Raw genomic sequence first — 24,455 nt, forward strand, 5'->3', positions numbered from 1 at the left:
TCTTGCGCTGACTTGTGTGCAATCCATCCCCAAGTCCTTCATCCTTCATCTATCAAACTTCACCCCATTTTGTCTAACCTGAATGAAAACCTATAGAGAAGTAAGAGGATCTCTCTCCAGACCTGACTGGCCAGTGGCCCCATAATGTGCCAAGCATCCATGTCCCCCCACATACAGAGGAAAAGGATTGGGGCTAAAAGACCTAAAGGGCCTAATCTACACGAAGCAGGATATTGAACTATTAAAGTGGTGTGAAAGTGGTATATAAAAGGCAGGAGCCACACCAAGCAGGAAACAGCAGTATGAAAGTGGTATAGGGTATGTGTCAATGGGTCGCAACAGTTGTCAGGGCACTTCAATACCGCTATAAAGCAGTAGTGTAGCTCCTGCCTTTTAAATACCGCTTTCATACCTCTTTCATGGGGCAATATCCTGCTTGGTGTAGATTAGGCCAAGGAAAATGTGGCTGCATGGAGGCTAAAAGTACAATCCTAACCCCCAGATCTGCTGGATGGAGAGGATTAGGATGGCAGAGAAGTGCCCCTTCACCAGTAGAGAAGACATCTGCCAGAAGAGGCACATCTGCCCAGAGGCCCCAGTTATGTCCAAGGAAAGCTCCACAGGTGTAGAGCTATCACAAAAATGCATGTCCCAGGGGTGAGTTGGATCTGCTGGATACGATGCCTCTCCATGCCCTTGAGAGGCCCCGGGATTGGACCTCTCAGCTATGCCAGCCTTGAGCTAATTCCCCCCTCTGTTACAGAACATTTGCCTTGCATCATCTGTTTCCCTCCCCCCCCCCCCACCCCAGCCCATGCCAAACACATGTTTTCATTTTCTCTGCCTGCATTTCTGGTATTATGCTGACTTCTTTGCCAATGTTGGTTTTAACTTGTATGTGCTGTTTATTTTTTTTTAAAGATTCATCACATGAGGCTGAAATCCCTCATCTTTAGCAGGGCTTTTTGCTTCCAGAGTCTTTGCAGGATTAAGATTGGCTCCTCTAAATTGGTGGACATGTGGTTTGAATGGAGGACTTCCATTCTTGACAAGTTCTATAGGTTTCATTTTACGGCCACTAGATGATGCTGTGATTATAGTGCTACACCATTATTACACAAAGCTGATTCATTGGATTAACACCCCTTATTGTGTTATCTCCGGGGTGGGTTGGTGTTGAAAACGAAATGAAGGTTATAAACAGCTTTGGAGGTTGACGAAATCATGTAAAGGAACTGCAAACCTCCATCACAACCAATCTGGATCGCTCTACAAAAGACAGCAGGGCTCCTGAAGCTTTAACTGATGTAATGAATAGGGAATTTCACCAGGTGCTGCATGCATACAAATGACACCTGCTGAAATTCCCTTTTCTATACAACTGTTAAAGATACAGGAGCCCTGTCCTCCTTTCCATATGGTCACCCTACCATGTGGAGAAGCTTTTAGTCAATGCACTTTTATAGGTTCATTTATAGGGTTTTAACTGATATGTTTTTAACAGGTGTGCTTTTATGTTTTAAGATGCAATCATATGCAAGTTTAGACAGAAAAAAGTCCTACAATTCCATCTGGCTGGGGAATGTTAGGAGTTGTAGGACTTTCTCCTTTCTAAACCTGCATAGGACTGTGCCCTTAATTATAATTTTGTATGTTCTTTCTATTTTATTATTGTTTGCTGCCTTAAGCACTATTTTTAGTGGCAAGATGGGATAACATGTACTCAACTAATCAATCAATCAATGTGTTGAAAAACTTCAGCTGGTGAAAAAAACAGCAGCCAGACTGGACTCAAAAGCCTGTCTGAATAATAATAAAAAAATGACTTTGCCTTCCAGCAGAAGGACTGCAGAGATGGAGCTAGCCCAGCCTCCCTTGGCAGGTAGTTCCAGAGCCTAAGAGCAGCTTCCAGGAAGGCATTCTCTCAGTTTGCTGCCAAATGTGCCTCCGATGATGGCAAGGCAGAGAGAAAGGACTCTGCAATGGCCTTAAAGTCCAGGATGGCCCTTAAGGGAGAATGCAGTCTTTCAAATAGTCTAGACCCAAGTTATGTAGGGCTTTATACATTATAAGCAACACTTTGAATTGTTTTGAGAAAGAGACAGGTAACCACTAAAGCTGTTGTAACAAGGGAGATACATGATTCCAGTCAACAGTGTGCCCACAGCATTCTGGACCACTTGAACGTGTTCTGAACACTTTTCAAGAGCAGCCTCACATTAAGTGCATTGCCATAGTCTGAATGTGAAGTAGCTAAAGCATGTATAACCATGGCCAGATCATAAATCTATGGGAACAGGTGCACTGGCAAACTAGCCCTACTTGTGCAAATGCACTCCTGGCCACTGCCAGGTTTAGGGTTGAATGCAGGCATACACTCTAGCTGTGATCCTGAGTCTTCAGAGAGAATAGAACCCCATCCAACACAGGTTGAATCCCTATTTCTTAATCTTTCTTTCAACTGACTATGGCTGTTTCTACAGCAGCCTCCCGCCCCCCCCCCCCCCAGGTTGTTCCTGGGTGCTCCCTGTGCAACCAAATGACGCACAGGGACTCCCTGGGGCAGGGAGGGACAGGCACAGGTTTTCCCTGGAATAAAGAAACCCTGGGAAAACCTGATTCTTCCAGTACTCCTGGGATGATCCCGAGGATCACGGGTGGTGTGGGTGCCCGGCAGGGCTGGCAGTGGAGCGGGGGGCAGTGAGGCCAGTTCGCATGGGCCTACGATTTTGAGAGGGGCTACTCCGAGTCCCTCTGGGCAAAATTGCTTGATTTTTCTGTTGTTGACTAATTTTCCCAAAGAAAAGCACGTAAAGCATTTCTGAATGTGAAGAAGTGATGTTTTATATACATTTTGAATAAAAGTGCTTGCCATTACCTTTTTATAAATTGTTATAGTTCATATCTATTTAGAACTGATTAAAAAATACTTAATGAGCAGTTTGAAATGGGGCCTACATTTCCCATCTGGACTGGGCCTACTACCAGCTTTGCCTGACCCTGGTGCCCGACCTGGCTTTTTCCCTGCTCCTCATGAGTAGTGGGGGTCAGCAGAGGGAAGGAGCCGGGCTGGGGGCATTCCAGGGACATTAGGGGAGGAGTGGGGAGCAGGCTTGGGGCTTCTTCTTTTTTTACTCACTTTGCACTGGAGTGAAAGTGTGCTCCCAGGTCCGTTTTTTTTTTTTAAAAAAATGGCGGCCGCAATGGGCATGATGTCCCTCTTCACTTCCAGGACATCACATGGCTGCTTGGATGCAGGGCGATGATCCCGGAAGCTGGAAATCCCAGGATCGTCTCCCCTGCATCCCTCTACACTCTTAGGTGTAGAAAGGGCCTAAGAGCACCTCTGTCTTGTCTGGATTAAGCTATCATTTGTTTTTCCCCATCCAATCCATGACCAATGTCAGTGACTGATCTTGAACTTAGACACCTTCCTTGCATTTATTTATTTATTTATTTATTTATTACATTTTTATACCGCCCAATAGCCGAAGCTCTCTGGGCGGTTCACAAAAATTAAAACCACAATAAAACAACCAACAGGTTAAAAGCACAATTACAAAATACAGTATAAAAAGCACAACCAGGCTAAAACCACGCAGCAGAAATTGATATAAGATTAAAATACAGAGTTAGAACAATAAAATTTAAATTTAAGTTAAATTTAGATGGAAAGGAGAGATAAAATTGGGAGTCTGCAGCATACTGGTGGCACTGAACCTGAAAAACTCTGGACAACCTTTCCCAGCAATTCAAAGTACTGGTTAAATACCATGAGGGATACCAATACCCAATTGTTATGGCGTCCCCCAGCACCACCTTCTGAAATCACCCCTCCAAGAAGGACCAGAGCCACCATAAAACAGGGCCTCCAAATCTCAACCAGCCAGGCGACATCAAGGATAACCTCACATCCATTGTATTGCAATAGGCTGAGTAGATTTAGGCATAGGATTTTCAGTTTGAAGGGATGGGGTTTGACTAAATAATGACTGTATCTACTTTATTCTACTCCTGACTATTTTTATTTTATAATTTGCCTTGTGGATATAACTCAAGGAAAAGCCTGAAGCTCAGAAGGGAGGAATTGCAAGGGAGCAACCTTCCTAGAGGCTGGTATGCCCACAAACAGCCAGAAAACAGAACACAGAGGTTCCCTGGGAAGCTCTGGCATTGTCAGTATAAAGGAAGCTCTGAACTGCAGTGTACATTGAGACACAATACCCGCTAATTGTAAAATGGTGTTTCTCATCAAATTGTGTTGGCAGAGCCCGGAGTAGCTCATCTACAAGTGGGCAAAAGGCAAGCCATATGAGTACGTTTGCAGAGAGCGGGAGGGGTCTGTTCCAGGGCAGCAATGCTGTTGGAGTAAGAGAAATTTTGAATGTGTAGGATCAATAGGGTAGTCTGGCAAAAAATCATACCTTAGAGTCGTTTGACACACAGTCCATGAGCATGCATCAGCATGGATAGAATTTTAAAAAGAGGAGATAATTGGGTTTAGAACACCAGAGGATTAGCTGTATGCTCCAAGTATTTTAAACAATAGTGCTTGGTAAGCACTCCCTGCTACTAAAATAATATAGAAGAAATGTCAATGCAAATATCGATAACCGAGTACAGTGGTTATCGATATTTGCATGAAGTATTGCATGTCTGTAGATCAGGGAACATTAATCTGCTTTGATGGGATGGCAGTAACCCAGTGTTTGAGCAATGTATATGCAGGTTATGCTTGCTTCTGTTGCACTAGCAGTCTAGCTCCTAAGAAGCACACCCATTTAAAGCAATGTACACCCAATCTTCTTTATATTTGCCCACGGTACCTAGGTAGATGGTATGCTTTTAAAAAACATGTATTTATTTATTTATTATTGCATTTCTATACCGGCCAATAGCCGAAGCTCTCTGGGCGGTTTACAAATTTACCCTAATTTACCCCACATAGCAGTATGGGGTAAAGTAAATGATGGCCACCAATTTGGATGGCTTTAAAAGGGGGGTTGATACATTCCTGGAGGAGAAGGCTGTCAATGGCTACTAGCCCTGATGGTGATGTGCTACTTCCAGTATCTGAGGCAGTAAGCCTATGTGCACCAGTTGCTGGGGAGCATGGGTGGGAGGGTGCTGTTGCACAATGTCTTGCTTTGTTGGTCCCTGGTCGACAGCTGGTTGGCCACCGTGCGAACAGAGTGCTGGACTAGATGGTCTGATCTAGTCTGATCCAGCATGGCTCTTCTTAAGTTCTAAGAGACCAGATGTGGTCTGGCAGTGTGCAGAGATATGCCACATTTAGGGTTGCTGCCATTTTTCTGGCAGGGCTTTAACAGCTGCATGGCAGGCAGCAGGTACAGTGTTGGGATGCTTCACCTGCTGAATTTCTGTCTGCTAGGCAGCCATTGAAGGCAGAGAAGCTGTGGGAGGAGGAGTTGACAGCCCTCATCAGGATACATTCATTGAAAAGCAGTTAACATACTTGATGGAAGCAGAGTACTTGGAGTCGCAGAAGCAGTGGATCTGCACAGAGCAAATGCTACACACATAACAAGAGCTCTGCTGGATCATACCAAGGATAATCCAGCATTCTGTTTCAGACAGTGGCAAGCCACACGACTCTATCAATCCCAGAAGCTTGGCATGAAGCCAACAGCCTTTTTGAGTTGTTTGTGCCTCCAGGAACTGTTATTCAGACGCACGCTGCCTCTAATCATGGAGGCTCCATTGTGCATTGTGGAGGAAGCATAGAGTGAAGGCAGCAGGGAAAAGAAGACACAGCCCTACATTTGTATATGTCAAAGGCACTTCTGTGACTGCCTCGACCTGGCAACAATCTAGACTCTGTTCTCCTAAGGGCTCCAGTAGGACTAAAAGTGGTGTCGCACAGCACGGTCCCTCAGAGTGTTTACCGTGTCATTTGTTGTTATGCTGCTCTTGAAATGTAAGTCTCCTCGGGAAAAAATCAATCACTGAAATTGTGCCCACATGTAAACAATTTGTTTTGTAGAAATAAACAGGAAATGTTTGTCAAATCCTGGTCCCATATCTGGGAAACAATCTGGAGCAATTCCCCTCCTATCTGCCAAGAAACAGGGTTGCTTTTTTTTTTTTTAATATACCTAGTGCACGTTGTTTGTTTGTTTGTTTAAGAAAAGGGGGAAATGCTGAACTGCAGCTTTTCAAGGATAGGATGTGAGGTATGTGGTGTCCCTAGGCCAAGTTCAATAAACATTCCATGTGCTCTCTTCCATCCTGGAAGTCTGCCTTGAATTGATTGGTGTGTGTTCGTGTGCTCTTGCTACAGCTCCTGCGAAAGAAAGGTGGTCGGAATTATTTTTATCGATTCTGCCACTATGTAATTTTTATAGAGCTATTTGACCAGTCTGATCTGATACATATCATTACGGGGTGTTTTTTCCCTTTCTTTTTTCTTTTATGAATGTACATGCATTTTTAAATGTGGGCGCTCATCATGACAACTCCATAGCCATGCCCCCAAGGAGACATGATAGCACTCTTCAAATACTTAAAAGGTTGTCACACACAGAGGGCCAGGATCTCTTCTTGATCATCCCAGAGTGCAGGACACGGACTAATGGCCTCAAGTTACAGGAAGCTAGATTCCGGTTGGACATCAGGAAAACCTTCCTGACTGTTAGAGCAGTACGACAATGGAACCAGTTACCTAGGGAGGTTGTGGGCTCTCCCACACTAGAGGCATTCAAGAGGCAGCTGGACAACCATTTGTCAGGTATGCTTTAGGGAGGATTCCTGCACTGAGCAGGGAGCAAGACTTCATGGCCTTATAGGTCCCTTCCAACTCTACTATTCTATGATTCTATGAGAGTGCAAAAATACATGCAGCTGTTTTATATACAGTATGTATGACAATACTTGTATATAGAACACATGTCTTCATCACCCATCCAAGACCAAGGCCAGATCTACACCAAGCAGGATATGACCCTTTGAAAACGGTTTGAAAACTGTATATGGAGTGTGTCCTGGGCCCCAACAGTTGTCACTACTGTTACAAACCATTTTAAAGCAGTAGTGTAGATCCTACACTAAACTGGTTTGCATTACAAGAGAAATAGCTTGCATTTCCCCATAGCTACTGTAGGGAATGCAGCTAAGCAAAAAAAGAACAGGAAAGTCTGGGGGTGGGGTGGGAGATGATGTCATTATCCCTGCTGATAAAAAAAAAGTCCTGGTGCATCAACCCTGTGAGCCCCTGCTCCCAGGACACCACTGAAGACCAAGCCAAACAGTATTATTGACCTATTACGGATTGGCCTGCCCTTGAGGTCTTGGTAAGACATACGAGTGGTGAGTGAAGCAGACAAACAGGTGGTTCCTGAATGTTTTGTGGAGAGCTGGCTAAACTGGAAAGCTGTGAGTTGTCCAGGGAATACATACTAAGGGTTAGAGTAGGGTGACCAACTGTCAGGATTTCCCCGGATTTGTCCTGGTTTTTGTTCTTTCCATGGTGTCAGGGGGGATTTTCTATAATTTTCAATAATGTCCTGGAATGACACACCTTCCCCTTTAAGGCTGCCATTAGCATGGCAGGAGGGAATGACATGCTTTCTTGAGGCACATCATTCCCCCACCCCGAGCTCCAATTGAGGTCTTAAAGGGGAAAGTGGGTCATTCGTGGACATTATAGAAAAGGCCCCAATTGGAGTGGATGGTGGTGGTGCAGAATGAAATCTTTTCCCCTCCTCCACTCCAATCGGGTTCTTTAAGGTGGCGGGGGAATAACGTACTTTCTGCAGGACTCAGAAAGCTGCTTTCCCACACACAAACTAGGTGTCCTCTTTTTTGGTTTCCCAAATATGGTCACCCTAGGTTAGAGGTTTCTATTACTACTATCGTTACTAAACCATGACTTTAGCCTTCATTAGAGATGCCAGTGAATCTTACCAGGTTTAGGCCCAAATATGACCTTGGGAGACTCCAGGCATTTCTCAAAGGAAACATGACAAGGCCCTGCATTACTCTCTAGTTTAGGTTAAAATCCAAGATGGAGAAGTAGTCCTGGTTTATCTCCCCATGATCCCTGCCACCCAGCTCCCAATCCCCTAACCCTCCACCTTTCCCTTTAAGCAAAAGAAAGAGGGTTGGAGGGAGATTTTTTTCATTTATTCCATCTATTTTTTAGGCCATAGTTGCCCCAAGGCAGCTTACAGCACAAATACAATGCAACAAAAGTGAAGAACAATATGTTAAAATACACATTGTATGTATTTATTTGAAATAAAACCAGGCAGCATGTCCATTAACAGCAAGTACAGTAAAAGCCAGGAAGCCCTCTTAAAAGCAGGCAGAGATGGGACCAGCCATGTATCATGCAGGACGGGGTTCCATAGGTTGGGGGCTATCAAGGAGAAGGCCCTATTTCTTTTGTCAGCCAACATTAATGTTCTTGGTGGTGGGTTAATTAGGAGGGCCTCCAAAGATTATCATAAAACATGGGCAGGGTTATGCAGGTGTAGCCAGTTCTTCAGGGAAGCTGGACCCAAACCATTTAGTACTTTAAAGGTCAAAACCAGCACCCTGAATTGGGCCCAGAATCACACTGGCAACCATTTCAGGTGGTACAGGTGTGGTGTAATACAACTTTCCCCAACTTGGTGCCCTCCAAATATTTTGGACCAGCCCCAGCCAGTATAACCAATGGCTGGAAATGCTGAGAATTGTAGTCCAAAACATCTGGAGGGCACCAGGTTGGGGCAGACTGGTATAATGTCTGACTCAACAAAGACTCAAGCATCCACATTTTCTAGCAGGCTGAAGTTCTGGTTCCTCCCTCCTCTTTCTGGTTCAAAGATCCAGAAGAAAGACTCCTGTGACTCTTGGGTAATGTAGTTCTCCTTAATGCTACTGCAATGTGACTCTTGCCATCAAATTGACTCAGATAATATATCATCTAACTATTTCGGTTCTCCCCGCCCTGTTTTATTTTCTGAACCAATCTGACAAGAGCCAAGGGGTGGAGGGAAGAAATTCCCATAAGTTGAACCAACAATTTGCAAGGCTCTGTACAAGACCTTGTATGTGGGTTACTATTTAGAAAGTCTGATGCATAAGGCAGAGATATGGGACGTTATGCCAGGGACTGAGTAATGTAGAAATGGTGGGGATAAGGAAGGCAGCAGCAGAATAGCAATTAAGGAGAGGCTAAGTGGTTCAGGAAAGATTTTGCTAAAGAAATGGGTCCTCAGGAGAGACTAAAAGAGAGGGTGAGGGAAGCAGCCTGTCGAAGACAAGAAAAGGAGAAAGCTGTTCAGGGCCAGGGATTTTCACTACTGATTCATCAGTGGAACTGACATTTGGGTTCCTAGCAAACACAAGCTTTTGTAAATTGGTCCCTATAGAAGACCTCTTGCAAGGCATGCACTAAACCTAGAATAATTGGTGCGGAAGCTTTCGTTGCAAAGAAATAAACAGTTTCACAACACAAACTATAAATCATCTGAAGCAGCTTAATCTCAGTAAGACTAGGCCCACTTTAACTGTGGACACCAGCAAGAATGAGACGGTTACGATTCTTTATTTACAAGGAGCAGGGCCTGATTGATGGTAGCACCCACTATATGAGATGCTCACTCACCTGAAACCCAAGAGGCAGACTCCTCAGGAAACAAGGCAAGGCTTTCCTATATCCACAGGCCTCTGAGGACAATATGCCTAAACTGCGCTCTCTATGATTTATTGTGCTGGATTGTTTTGGTTGATTTTAAATTATTTGAATTAGTTGTTGAACACAGTCATTTGGTTTCATGATTGTTTTTATTTACTGTTGCACAACTGCCTTGTGGGTCTTTATGATGGAAATGTTTAAGGAATACTCAATGAACAAACCAGTATTAACATGCCACAGCCTTGTAACCTAAACTTAATACTGCGGCAAACCATTGGTGACTGTCAAATCTCAGAATGATAATATTAAAATTACTTGGCTTACCTAATACAGCTAAAGAACAAACTAGACATATTGTTGATGGAACTTCACTAGAGACTCAGTGTGGTAGTAGCTGAGGGAAACCACGGGGTCAAATTTCCACAAAGCCTTGAAAATCTGTGGCCGACCTTGGGCCAGTCTATATTCCCTCTGTCCGATTTTTGGGGATTCTCCCCCATCACCACAGCTCACTCCATTCATCAGGGTCTACTCTCTATGTAGCATTTTCAGGGAGCTGGAGGGTCTGCCATTGAAAGTAGTGCAATTGTTCCAGCACAAATCTGAATCCAGCCCAAGGTGTGCAGCGCAATCCTGTGCATGACTGCTCAGAAGTAAGCCCCATTAAGTACAATAGAACTTTCTCACAGACAAGTGTGAATGTTGTTTCAGCCAGGAACTTTCAAGAAAACATATCTGATGCAGAGGTGCCAAAAGAATTACTGGGAAATGCTACTTTGCTGTGACATTTCCTTTATTCAGCTTGATCATGTAAACTTGATCTTGAATAAGGGTAGCTATTGTTTGGGATTAATCTAGACCAAAGTGATACAGTGCTGACATGTTTAAATTCATCAGGTTAAAGTGGTTTCACAGATTAAGGAAATTGTTAACTGTTCCTCTTCTTTCATTTCAGTTTCTCCAAAGATAAGTCATATCTCAAATGACATTGTGGTGAATGAAGGAAGCAACGTCACCCTGGCTTGCTTGGCTACAGGGAAACCAGACCCTTCCATTTCTTGGAGACATATCTCTCCATCAGGTATGCCAAAATCTGGTCTGATTTTCTAATATAACCTTTTTGTTTCATTTTTATATACAGAGCTAGGGGGGAAACCAAGTGCCAGGTTGCTCAAAAACCTAGAATTATGACATTGGTACCCAGACGTTTGATTTTTTTTTCTCAAAACCTGGTTAAAAACTGTAACTGAATGACACTGAATACATTCTTGGCAAAAGGCCATGAAGTCAAAGTCTGAGGAGTAGCCATGAACTTTAAAGTATTTTCATCTTTTGGAGTTTGGGTTTGAATTTTGGACTTCAGATTTTGGATTTGGGTTATTAATTTTGCTGTGGATAGATGAAACCAGCGTATGGTAGAGGAAAAGACTGTGTCAGTTTTCAGGGCTTGATCCAGGTGATGTTACACCCTGGGAAAGAGAACATAGGGCCTTCCTAGACGAGGCCTTAGCGCGCCTTCAGACCCCGTTTCCCTCCTGTGCGTCCACATGACGCACAGGGGAATCCGGCGGCAGGCCGCGCCGAGGCCTGCTCTAACGCGCCATAAGCGAATTTGCTTATGGCGCGCCTTTTCCCCAGCTCCGGCCTCAGGCTGGGGCTGGGGGAAGTGTAGTGACTTCCGAGGCTTTTTGCGGCTACTCGCTTACTCGCGAGTAGCCGCAAAAAGCCGCGGACCTGGCACAGCGCTCATACGAGCGCTGTGCCCATCGGCCTGGGGGGGGTAGAGAGGGGAGGGGAAAGGATGGCAGGGGGGGTGGCAAGGGGGGGTGAGATCATGCCGCGCGCTGCCGCCGCCCGAGCAAGCAGGCGAGCGGCGCTTGCCCGGGCAATGCCTGGCATGGGGCGGCATTGCCCGGGCAAGCACTGCTTGCTCGGGCGGTGGCGGCGCGATCTCACCCGCCCCCCCCTTGCCACCCACCCTGCCATCCTTCCCCACCCCACCCCGGTAAAAAAAACACAAAAAAAAGGACTTACCAGTCCGCCGTCTTTGGGCCGCACCCGGCCCCTTTAAAAACAAAAAACAAAAAATGGTGGATGCCGCAGGGATCCGACGTCCCTGCACGTCCGACATCTGGAACCCTGGGCAAGGCGCGCTAACGTTAGCCGCCTCGGCCCCGCCTCCCTGCCGGGATAACCCGGCAGGTCTAGCAAAGCCCTGAAATAGGTTGCAAGCCCTTTTCTGTATGCACTCCCCTCTCCCTGGCACTTTCCTCAGATTTTTTCTTCCCTCAGACTACAAGGGCAACAGAAGGTGGAGCAATCCAACCAGGGGGAGGATCTACATTACTGCTTTAAAGCGCTTTATAACAGTTTTGACAACTGTTGGGGCCCAGGACACACTCCATATACAGTTTTCAAAACGTTTTCAAAGTGCTTTAAAGTGCTTTAAAAGCAGTAGTGTAGATCCCCCCCCCAGCTGTTTTGGCATCAAAAGAGGAGTTGCCAGGGAATCCACCGTTGAATGGGCAGAGCTGGAGAGTTTCACCCAGTTGTTCTGAGGGTAGGAACACAATCTTGTTCTCCTTCCTCACCCCGAAAGAAGAAACTGGGCAGAGAATTGTTGCAGCCCCATTGCCCGAGTTATTCTCCCTTGCCTTATGACACTTGAATGCCCTACAGGACTTAGAGAGGAGAGGAGACCTTGGAATAGCAGGAGGAACTGGGGCAAACAGGGTTCTTACATAGAGGTCAAGCCCTGACAGGCAGAGGAAGTCCTCTGGATGATTATTAAAGCTTCTCCTTTCCCTTGCTATCTACCACTTCATATTCCTCCTCCATGCTCCCACTTGCTTTCTGGGTTGCCTCCTCCTAAGCCCTGTTCATTCATTCATTCATTCATTCATTCATTCAATACACACACTTACTGTGTGCACGTGGGAGGGTGCTGCTGCCATCACAGTGGCAGGCTGCACTCCTTCCCCCATGCATGTTCATTGAATGCCTGAACAGAAACCTCACACATCCAAGTGTATGTTCAGGTCCACAGATCTAGAGCAGGTGGGATATAGGTGGGCCTTCAGGCAGCCCACCAGCGTTCACTGACTGCACAAAGCAGGGCTGTAGTGAGCAGTGGTGGTGGCTGTCGTTCCTCCTCAGCAGTGTGCTGCCTTGGGTGAGCCCGAGGACTGGATTCTGTTTCCCAGAAGCTCTCGGGGGCAACTTCCCAGTGGTGGGTGGAACTGAAGGCAAAAGGGTTGAGGCAAAAGTGGGTGGGTGGGGGGGAGATACCAGCCTATTTTAGCTTGAAGCTCTTACTCCCAATAACTAAGCCTTAGGGGAGGCATTTGGCCCTTTTAGAAAGGGAGGGAGTGCTGGAAGCCAGGCATCTTCTCAATGATTAGTGGTCAGGAGAGAGGAGCAGAGCCAGGGGAAGGGGGTATGGCCACCTAGGGAACACAAGAGGGCTGGACTGGGACCCCAGGAGCATCAGATGTGGCCCCTAGGCCTGAGGTTCTCGGGCTAGAGGGGAGCAGCCAGAGGGAGGGTTGGAGCGGGTGGGACAGCAAGGCAGAGAGGCTGAAGCACTGTTCCCTCTCCACTTCGCCCTGGTCTTTGATCAGTAGTTGGTTTCCTGAACATGCGTCCTCACTACTGCTTTAAAATGGTTTATAACAGTAGTGACAACTGTTGGGGCCCAGGACAGACTCCACATACAGTTTTCTAACCGTTTTCAAAGTGTCATAAAGCCTGTCCATGTTTTCTTAGAAAATATATACCTTTAGGGGCTAGTTAACTCCTAAAACACCATTCCCAATTGCAAGGAAAACTAAATTCTGCATGCATACCTTGCTTGCCTCCTCTATATTTCATAGAATCATAGAATCATAGAATAGCAGAGTTGGAAGGGGCCTACAAGGCCATCTAGTCCAACCCCCTGCTCAATGCAGGAATCCACCCTAAAGCATCCCTGACAGATGGTTGTCCAGCTGCCTCTTGAAGGCCTCCAGTGTGGGAGAGCCCACAACCTCCCTAGGTAACTGATTCCACCGTCGCACTGCTCTAACAGTCAGGAAGTTTTTCCTGATGTCCAGCCGGAATCTGGCTTCCTTTAACTTGAGCCCGTTATTCCGTGTCCTGCACTCTGGAAGGATCGAGAAGAGATCCTGGCCCTCCTCTGTGTGACAACCTTTTAAGTATTTGAAGAGTGTTATCATGTCTCCCCTCAATCTTCTCTTCTCCAGGCTAAACATGCCCAGTTCTTTCAGTCTCTCTTCATAGGGCGTTCTTTCTAGACTCCTGATCATCCTGGTTGCCCTCTTCTGAACACGCTCCAGCTTGTCTGCATCCTTCTTGAATTGTGGAGCCCAGAACTGGACACAATACTCTAGATGAGGCCTAACCAGGGCCGAATAGAGAGGAACCAGTACCTCACGTGATTTGGATGCTATACTTCTATTAATGCAGCCCAAAATAGTATTTGCCTTTCTTGCAGCCATATCGCACTGTTGGCTCATATTCAACTTGCGGTCTACAACAATTCCAAGATCTTTCTCGTTTGTAGTATTGCTGAGCCAAGTGTCCCCCATCTTGTAACTGTGCATTTGGTTACTATTCGCTAAATGTAGAACTTGGCATTTATCCCTATTAAATTTCATTCTGTTGTTTTCAGCCCAGCACTCCAGCCTATCAAGATCACTTTGAAGTTTGTTTCTGTCTTCCAGGGTATTAGCTATCCCACCCAATTTTGTGTCATCTGCAAATTTGATCAGCATTCCCTGCACCTCCTCGTCCAAATCATTAATAAAAATGTTGAAGAGCACTGGGCCCAGGACTGAGCCCTGCGGCACCCCACTCGTTGTCTCTCCCCAGTTTGAGAAGGTTCCATTGATAAGTACTCTTTGAGTCAGATTCTGTAGCCAACTGTGAATCCACCTAATAGTTGTTCCATCTAGCCCACTTTTAGCTAGTTTGTTAATCAGAATGTCATGTGGTACTTTGTCAAAAGCTTTGCTGAAGTCAAGATATATGACGTCCACAGCATTCCCACAATCCACAAGGGAGGTTATCCTATCAAAAAATGAGATCAAATTAGTCTGACAGGATTTGTTCCTGACAAATCCATGTTGGCTTCTAGTAATCACTGCATTGATTTCAAGGTGTTTTCAATGTGTTTTATAGTCTGGCTTTGTTCCTACCTTGTTGCAGACACTATTTTGGGACACTGTTGGAGCTGTTCTCTGTACTGTGGTGCATTGGCCTTCATCCATTGTTGCCTCAAAATTGACGTCTCCCACCCCCGTAAGATTCAGTTTAAAGCCCTCCTGATCAAGTTTTTCATGCTGTGGCCGAACTCATTCTTTCCAGCCCTTGTGAGGTGCAACCCATCCCTTGCCAGCAGTCCATGTTCCAAGTAGCGTAGCCCGTGGTTCCAGAATCCAAAACTCTCATGACGGCACCACCTTCGAAGCCAGTCGTTCATCCGGAGTATTTTTCTTTCCCTTTCTAATCCTCTTCCAAGAACCGGGAGGACGGATGAGAAAACTACCTGGGCCCCAAAGTTCTTCAGTTTCCTTCCCAGAACTTCAAAGTCTGAAATGATTTTTTCGTAGCTCTGCTTGGCGACATCATTTGTTCCCACATGGATGAGAAGAAAGGAGTATGTGTCCGTGGGCTTTATGAGCTTCGGTAACCCTTCAGTCACATCTCTAATCTGTGCTCCAGGGAGACAGCACACCTGGCGAGTCCATGGGTCTTCACGACATACTTGGGTTTCAATCCCACGCAGCAGGGAGTCTCCCACAATGACTACTCTTCTCTTCTTCTTGGTTGACCTACCTTCTGCCTCTTGGTCACTGTTGCATGGTGTCTCCTGTACTTCTTCCTCTGCAAACTGTCCTTCAGTCTCATTCTCCAGAAGCTGAAAGCGGTTGCTTAACTCTAATGGTTCCACCGGTGCAGAATGCCTTCTAATTCTTCTGCTCCTAACTGTCACTCTTTTGCAGGGAGTTTCCTCTTCATTGGCTTTCCTCCCCTCAGCATACTCCACTTCTGCTTCAGCTGGCTGTTGTTCTTCAATCTCGTGTGCTTCTTGTTGCTGTTGCAGTTCCACCGTTCGGTCTAAGAACTCCTCGACTTCTCTTATTCCTTGGAGGGTGGACACTCGCCGCTCAAGTCCTCTCACTTTTTCTTCCAAAAGTGCCACCAGCTTGCACTTGTTGCAGGTATACGCCATGTTGAGCTCAGGCAGAAACACGAACATTGCACACCCTTTGCAGGTCACCACCTCTAGGGACTCCTTTCCATCCATATTGTCGATTTCTGCTTTGGTTTTTTTCCTTTTTGATTATAGTGGAATTGCCTTTGCTTTGTTGTGTCCTCTCTGAAGGTACACAACTATATGAGTATGTCTTAAGGGAAAGTAAGATCTTTTGGTGTGTGTGTTTTGTTTTTGTTTTTTTGGTGGTGGTGGTTTTGTGGGGTTTTTTTCTCTTTATGTTTTTCTTTGATTTTCTCACCTCTCTCTTTTTTGTTTTAGAGGCCTCCCCCTTGACCTCCCCTGCTGAACTCCCCCTGTCAAACTCCTGTTTGCTCTTCCTGTTCGCTCGCTCCCTGGGAATCTGGCTTACTTTTATAGCTCCTACTTGAGCTGGGCCAGCTGCTCTTCCCTGCTTCTGCTCAGCTCCAAGTCAGGAACCAGAATTTCTCTCTTCTCTATTTGTGGCCCTTGCCTCTTTGTCCCTTCTCCCCTACATCTGTTTTCTTCCTCCTTCTTCTCCCCCTCTTTTTTGTGGTGTGAAGTGCCAGGCACATTGGTGGTGCTAGTTTCACAAAAACAATGTGATGTAGTGGCTAAAGTGTTGGACTGGGAGCTGGGAGAACTGGGTTCTAGTTCCCACTCAGCTGTGGAAACCCACTGGGTATTTTTAGGCCAGTATCATACTCTCAGCCCAGCCTACCTCACAGGGTTGTTGTGAGGATAACATGGAGAGGATTATGTACGTCACCTTGGGTTCCTTGGAGGAAAAAAGGTGGGATATAAATTTAATAACTAAATAAAAACAACAACAACATTGTCCTCCCAGAAATTTGTACTAGTTCAGGGAGGAGGACCTATTGATGAGATCAGTTTCAGAGCTTATTGGCCTGTATCAGCCGACCCACACTTTAAGATTGCAACTGAGTCCTTCTCATTTGGCCACCTTTCAGTGCAGTTAAGTGAGCAAGTATACAAAGGAGGGCCTTTTGTGCAGTGGCCCCACATCTCTGGAATGGGTTGCCATCAGGGCTTCATCAGATGCCATCACTGCAATCTTTTAGGAAGGCCCTGGAGACTTGGGGGCTCCCTATATGTGCAGAAAGCCCCGGGGTGGGTGCACGGTGCTGCTGCATCAATTCTATGTTGCAGCAGCAACCTCGCAGCCATCATGGGGTTTTCCTGTGAAGCCGCGGAGAGAAAAAATGGGGGACTTACCCAAGCTTTTTCTCCGGAGAGAGATTAGTACAGCGCATCTGCTGTCCTTCCTCACTCCGGAGTTGTGGTGGAGGCTTGATGCCATCCACCTGGGCAGAGGGCAGGGGGTGGGGCCTGGCCACCAGAAACCTCACGCTTTTGCTGCTGTGTTGGGATTAGCCTCTGCCACTCCAAAGCAGCAAAAGCATGAGGTTTTGCTTATTGCAGCAGCAACCCACCACCATATAGGCAGCCCCTAGTTTTCTCTGGCCATTTGCTGTTTTATTGGACTGTTCTGGGTTTTTAGCTGCAATTCTGTTTTCAATTTTAGTACTATTTAGGTTACATGTTTTATTGCCGGTGTTGGTTGATTTTATTGAGTTCTGGCTGTTTTATGATTGCATGCTTTTTTACTGGGCAGGACTTGAGAGGGTTCCTGCCCTGAAAGGTGGCTTGGAAATACTTTAAATACATCAAAACAAAGAAATAATTCAGGTGAACAGACAGTTTCTAGATAGACTGGATCTACATCGTGTGGATGTGTGTGTTGGAGCCACATCCTACCATGCCTGAAAGTAATGCTAATCAGCACTTTGCTTTATGGAGAAGGACTTGAAAGAATTACTAATAGTGACCTTTGAAAGAGCAACAATTAAACCTTTTTAAGTGACCACCAAGGGAGTAGAAAAATCAGTTACATCATAAAGGTGGTCTTTAACTAAATGTCAAACAAAATTGTGTTGGGAACCTTGGGGAGTCTTCAAAGTGGGAGCCTACGATGTGAGCTCACCTAATGGCAATCTAGGAGCTTGGGTTTCATTGTTAAAACGACATTAGCAGAACCCTGCTGCCCCCTTGCAACTTCAGGACAAAGAGAAACTCGTGGTTCCCCCACCCCCACCCCCGATAACTGGACCTCTGATGAAATCTACACAGTACTCAGGACTTTTCTTAGTTATAATTCAATTAGGGCTGCAATTAAATCCTAAACACACTTACACTTTTGGAATAAGCCAGTGGATATAATTGGTGGAAATGAATGCAAATTAAACACTTGTTAATGCCAGATTGCGCTGAACCAATAAAGACAAAGCACTGTTTCCAATATTTAAGACAAGCAAGTGGATTTCCAGGAACCTAAAGCCACAGGGTGTTTGAAAGCTCTGCTATGTAGGGGGGGAAATGTGTGTGTTGAAAGCTAGAAGAGGAAGCAGGATTTTGGCTTCATGTGCTCTCTGGCATATTTATTAGGTTTTCATGTGGAGGGTTTTTGGGGTGAGTGTGCAAACCAAGTAATACAAGCCAAGGACTAAATGGGCCTATCAAGAGAAAGGGCCCAGACTCCTCTATCTATCCCAAAGCAGGATATCTATTCCCTAAAGCATTCCAAGCAGATTTTTGCCCAGTCTTCGAAGGACCAAAACTACATATTTATTTTAATTGTTTAATTGATTACATTTTTGTACCGCCTAATAGCTGAAGCTCTCTGCACAATTTGCAACAATTGAAACCGTAAAATACAACATACGGTAGAATATAGAAGTTTGATACTACTAGGGTGACCATATGAAATCGAGGACAGCATCTCTAACAGTTGTATAGAAAAGGGAATTTCAGCAGGTGTCATTTGTATGCATGCAGCACCTGGTAAAATTCTCTCTTCATCACAACAGTTAAAGCTGCAGGAGCCCTGCCCTCTTTTGTATCTGGTCACTCTAATATAGCTTCTGATATCTACATTAATTAATGATATCGGTTGATAGCACAATAGGTATGGTCCTTGCCAGACTTAGGAATCACAGTAATATAAGCATCATTTAATGATGAAGAAAGAGACTCTCATTAAAAGATATGATTATAAAGGCAATGTAGAGCTTTGGAGATAGAAAGCTAGAAAATGTTTATACCACTCATTTGGAAATCCATCTGGACCAGGTGATTTCCCAGCATTCCTATTCATTATTGCATTCATAATTTCCCTCCAAAAAGAGATAATATAAAGTGTAGTTTGGCCTTTAGAAAGATGATTTGACACATTGTTATCTCCAGGGGGAAGATTTGGAAGGGAGAAATGGAGGACAGGCTGCTGTTTTCCAGTCTTAAATCCCACCATCTAGAACAGCTTTGCTTTTAAAAAAAGGATATCAAGACACTGTTACATTCCTTGATGTGTGTACCATGCAATTAGCCCCGATATGTAACTTTAAAAAGGAAGGCTGAGGTACCATCTGCAAACTCCAGTGCTCTGGGTTGGATTGCCATCTCTTGAAAGAGAAAATTCTAGAATCTGGGTGGAGCCTGGAGAATGAAGCAGAGCACATAGAAAGGCTCTGTTGTGAACAGCCTTTGCATGTGCTTACAAGTGCATCTGGGGGTGGGTTGATTTTGTTTAGACCACATTTTTAAGCGGACTAACCTAATTCACTCTTTGTGGAGTAATATGCTGATTGGAACAAAGTTGTCCTTCAGACTGCACACGTCTCCTGGGTTTTGCAATGCAGCTCTTGGGTCGAAAATGCATATAATTATGTATATATTAGAGAATGTTGTGTACAAGAATGCATATATATGGGAAACCTGCGTACAAAAAATGTGTATTTGGGAGAATACATAAGTCAGGAGAAATTATGTAGAAAAATAAATGTGAATTTTCATGCATTTTTTTTAAAAGATAATAATTAATGGCTGATGTGGAAATTACATGTGAAACTGTCATGGACCAGATATAAACTTGTTTGTCCATCCTGCTTACAAGTCCCCTGAACCAAGGGATACCATCTACACATGTGAATCTAACACAGTGCATGTTTATGTTAAAAGCACAAAGCAAGATCTATGTGCATGTAAACCAAATAAGCAGCTGAATTAAGCATGGCTCTCAGACAAGTCACATATATAACACATACACATGCAGCATATTGTTAAGGAATTAAGGATTAATAATAATGGGAGATGGGTGGAAAATATCTCCTACACACATCCAGCAGTCAACTAGAAAGCTATTTCTGCCAATGCACACACAGTGCATATTAAGCTATGGAATTCGCTACCACAAGATGTAGTGATGACCACCAATTTGGAATGCTTTAAAGGGGGATTGGACAAATCCATGGAGGCAAAGGCTGTCAATTGCTACTAGTCCTGCTGGCTGTATGCAACCTCCAGTCTCAGAGGCAATATGCCTATATACACCAGTTGCTGGGGAACATGGGCATTAGGGTGCTGCTGCACTCATATCCTGCTTGTGGGTTTCCAATAGGCAGCTGGTCAACCATTGTGTGAACAGAATGCTGGACTAGATGGACCTTGGTCTGTTCCAGCACAGCTCTTAATTGGCAACCCTTGATTTAGGGGAAATGAAGCAAAAGTATTGTCATTTGTGATGGGTTTCACCTACAGTCGTATACGGACCATAATTTTTCAGTAGTTTGATAGAGATCATTTTTGTCTTGTTCATACAATTGCAGCCATGCGGATCTACAGAATGCTTGAATCGCATTGTTATAACTTAACTGGATATTGAATATCAATCCATTTGGAATAAATGACAACTAGAAATAGAATCATTCATTTGCATTTCCTTGACTAACAGGCTTCTGCTTGTCTTAGATAAATACAGAGAGAGTTTTAGTTATGTTTCACCAACTACCTTGCAGCATGCAAATGTTGGTAGATCTCACTTTAGATGCTAGTGGAGTGTCAACCAGCTGTGATAATGATGCTGATTTCAAAATTGACCAAAAACATAAAAGAAGTACAGAACTTGTTGAATGAATATAGCAGGAAGACTATCTTACTGTAAATTTCTGTTGTTTAAGATAGGAGGGAATCACAGTTTATTTTACAGCGTATTTTATTGTATTGTTGTTAGCCACCTTGAGTGCTGTTTGGTGGAAAGGTGGTGTATCCATGTACCATCATCATCATCATCATCATCACCATCAAAGCACTGGTTTCAGTATACCTACACCATTGTATAAGCACTAGTCCATAGGTGATAAACATGCAGTCCATGAGCCTAATAATAATAACAATAACAATAATATTAATAATAATAATAATTTTATTTCTTACCCGCCTCTCCATTCTGATCAAGGCGGGGAACAACAGTAAATATGAAATACATAAAACTGAATTATTTACCCTATCCTCTGGTGTGGCCCCTCCCAACACCCACGCTGCCGAAGTCTGCAGTGGCAGCAAAAAAATAAAAATAAATTGCAAACAAGCTGTGGCACCCCGGTTGTGGAATGAGCTCCCCAGAGAGGTCCTCCTGGCGCCTACACTGTACTCTTTTCGTCGCCAGCTGAACACCTTTTTATTCTCTCAGTATTTTAACACTTAATTTTAACTTAAGTTTAAATTTTACTGTTCTAACTCTGTATTTTAATCTTATATCAATTTTGCTGCATGATTTTATCCTGGTTGTGCTTTTTATACTGTATTTTGTATTTGCGCTTTTAACCTGTTGGTTATTTTATTATGGTTTTAATTTTTGTGAACCACCCAGAGAGCTTCGGCTATTGGGTGGTATAAAAATGTAATAAATAAATAAATGTGTCCTTTTTAACCCACCATAGTGGTTTGCCACCAACATTCAGTGGCAAACTCAAGATTTTTGCTGCTGCTGCTACCACCAAATTCAGTGCCACATCAGAAACCAGCATGCAGCCCATGGGGGAGGGGAGATCTATGAAAAGGAAAGTGGCCCCCAGCTTCTCACCCCCAAAAAGCTTCCCATCCCTGCACTGGTTGATAGTCTCCGTATGATTGCTTGACAGTCTGATTTGGTTAAATTCCTGGGTCACTCTTTAATATAGAGGAAATTATACTGTCGCAAAATAATTTACTGGGAGATGTTTTGTGCAGAAACAAACATTTGCAAAGAAGCTGTGAAAAAATAGAAGCCTCTGATCTGATTACATTTTGTGATAGGTGATAAAATAACTTTGGTTTATTCGAAAATGGGTAGGGGATTTGTTATGCAGCACACATTTGATTTTGCAGCTTGATGAACTAAGGTTCACTAGCACTTCATGTTTTCCTTCAGTTTTCACCTGTAATTCACAGCAGCATTCAAATAATTACAAAGACTGTTGCTCTGTAATAAGGCGCATGCTTTGCATTCATAAGGTCCCCAGGCTTAGACTCCAAGAAGTCTATTTTGAAGGACTTTATTATTTATTATTTTATTTTTATTTTATTAATTACATTTCTATACCGCCCAATAGCCAGAGCTCTCTAGGCGGTTCACAAAAATTAAAAACATTCAAAGTATAAAACAACAGTATAAAACCATAATATAAAATACAATATAAAAGCTCAAGCAGATAAAAACAGCAGCAATGCAAAATTACAAATTTTAAACACCAAGTTAAAATTTATTTATAGACTGTTAAAATGCTGGGAGAATAAAAAGGTCTTCACCTGGCGTCTAAAAGCATATAATGTAGGTGCCAAGCGAACCTCCTTAGGGAGCACATTCCACAGCTGGGGTGCCACAGCAGAGAAGGCCCTCCTCCTGGTAGCCACCTGCCTCACTTCCTTTGGCAGGGGCTTGCGGAGAAGGACCCCTGAGGATGACCTTAGGGTCCGGGGAGGTACATACGGGAGGAGGCGTTCCTTCAGATAGCCTGGCCCCAAGCCATTTAGGGCTTTAAATGTTAATACCAGCACTTTGAATCGGACCCGGACCTGGACTGGCAGCCAGTGAAGCTGGAAAAGGACGGGCGTGATGTGGTCTCTTCGGCCAGTCCCTGTTAGTAAAAGTGCTGCCCTGCTTTGTACCAGTTGACTTCAGGTAGGAGTCCAGCAAAATACCTGTGCTTGGAGACATGGAGAGCTGATCTGGCCATCTGAAGGTGGCATGACTGGGTCAGTGTGAATTTGCACCATCTCTGCTAATGTTTGGATCAATATTGTCTCTTTTTCTATAGTGTTGGGCTATTGGCATGTTTTCAGCACTATCCCACACATGTTTACTTAGAAGTAAATCACACTGTGTTCAATTAACACTGTGTTAACCTTTGTAAACTGCCCAGAGAGCTTCAGCTATGGGGCAGTATTTAAATGTAAGTAATGTGCATTCTATACTACTAATGCAAGTAGTATAGAATACTACCCACCCACCCAACCGGTAGCTGCTTCCTGTGGAATTGTTCATACGTTCTGTACCCCTTGGCCAGTTCTTCAACAACCTTTTGCTTTGCAGCATTTATACTTGGAGGAGACTATGGCCTTAGCTAGATCTACCTCATAGTCCGTGATGGAGGAGGGAAGATCTCGAGTTGTGATTAACGTGAGATCCCTCCTCCATTTACACGTGAGGCGCGATGACCTCAGGAGGAGAGGCGTCGCGCCCGGCAATTTTTTTTTTAAAGAGGAAGGAGCGCACGAACGCTCGTGCGCTAAAGGTAAGGTGGTTTTTTTAGTTTTTTCCTGCTCCCCCACCCTACCCCTGATGGGCGCAGTGCTCCTGAGGAGCGCTGCACCCCGTGCGCAGCTCCCGGCTCTGTGGCAATGGGCCACATGTTCTGCATTCTCGGGCTCAGCTGGGACCGCGGAAAAAGCGGGTCCAGAGGGGAGCGCTCTATCCTGGGGCAAGGGAGGGATCATCCCTCCCTGATCCCGGGATCCCCTGTGCGTCATGTGGACACACAGGGATGATCCCTGGTTCCCCCCCGGGATTTCGACCGGTCTAGGAAAGACCTATAACAACAACATAAAAAATAGTAACAACATATCACTTATTCAATATGCTAGACGGTTAGGGAGAAACAAGCAAATGTCCATGCCTGGGGGAGACAAGAGTCTTTGGAAAGCATGAATGATCACGATGGATAATGGGCATGGAAAAGAATGGTCAGGTATGCCAATGGGTATGGTGATCAGCAATCAGCATAACTGTACACAAAAATGGGTGACAATGCAGGATTTGAAGGACATGTTTGTTGGGGCATAGGCCAAACACAAAAATGACTTTGCTCACAATACAATAATTGCCCACTTCTCTAGGCCACATTTCCATACAGACATATTCCAGACACACTGGACAAGCTACTAGTCAAATTGTGGTAAAGCATTCTATAAAGCAGATTTTAAAAAATTGTTTTTCAAAGCTGTTAGTAAAAGATACGAGACTGTAATTCTGAGTACAAATTATACAGTGAAGCTAATTTAAGTGAGGGTGGGGGACCTCTTCCTAGACAACCTCTGCTTGGCATAGGTTGGCACATTTCTTTTTGTAGAGGAAAGACTGATAGTCTAATATGAATGAAAATAAACTGTAAAGTTATTTTAACTTAGTACATAAATTAGAGCATGCAGTTTTAATGGGGCATGTTTAACTTGCAGTCATTATGT

The 24,455-nt window shown here is 44.5% G+C and overlaps 1 protein-coding gene across 2 annotated transcripts in view; it reads left to right on the forward strand.

Moving 5' to 3' along the window:
- The window catches only part of NEGR1 (neuronal growth regulator 1), a 585,000-nt gene that overhangs the window by 359,166 nt on the left and 201,379 nt on the right, over positions 1-24,455 (forward strand). For both annotated transcript variants that reach the window (XM_063137453.1, XM_063137460.1), the window contains exon 3: positions 10,599-10,724. In XM_063137453.1, the coding sequence (XP_062993523.1) occupies positions 10,599-10,724 (126 nt within the window). The remainder of the gene's footprint in view (positions 1-10,598; positions 10,725-24,455) is intronic.

The sequence above is a fragment of the Elgaria multicarinata genome, chromosome 1, assembly GCF_023053635.1.
Source record: "Elgaria multicarinata webbii isolate HBS135686 ecotype San Diego chromosome 1, rElgMul1.1.pri, whole genome shotgun sequence".
NCBI lineage: Eukaryota > Metazoa > Chordata > Lepidosauria > Squamata > Anguidae > Elgaria > Elgaria multicarinata.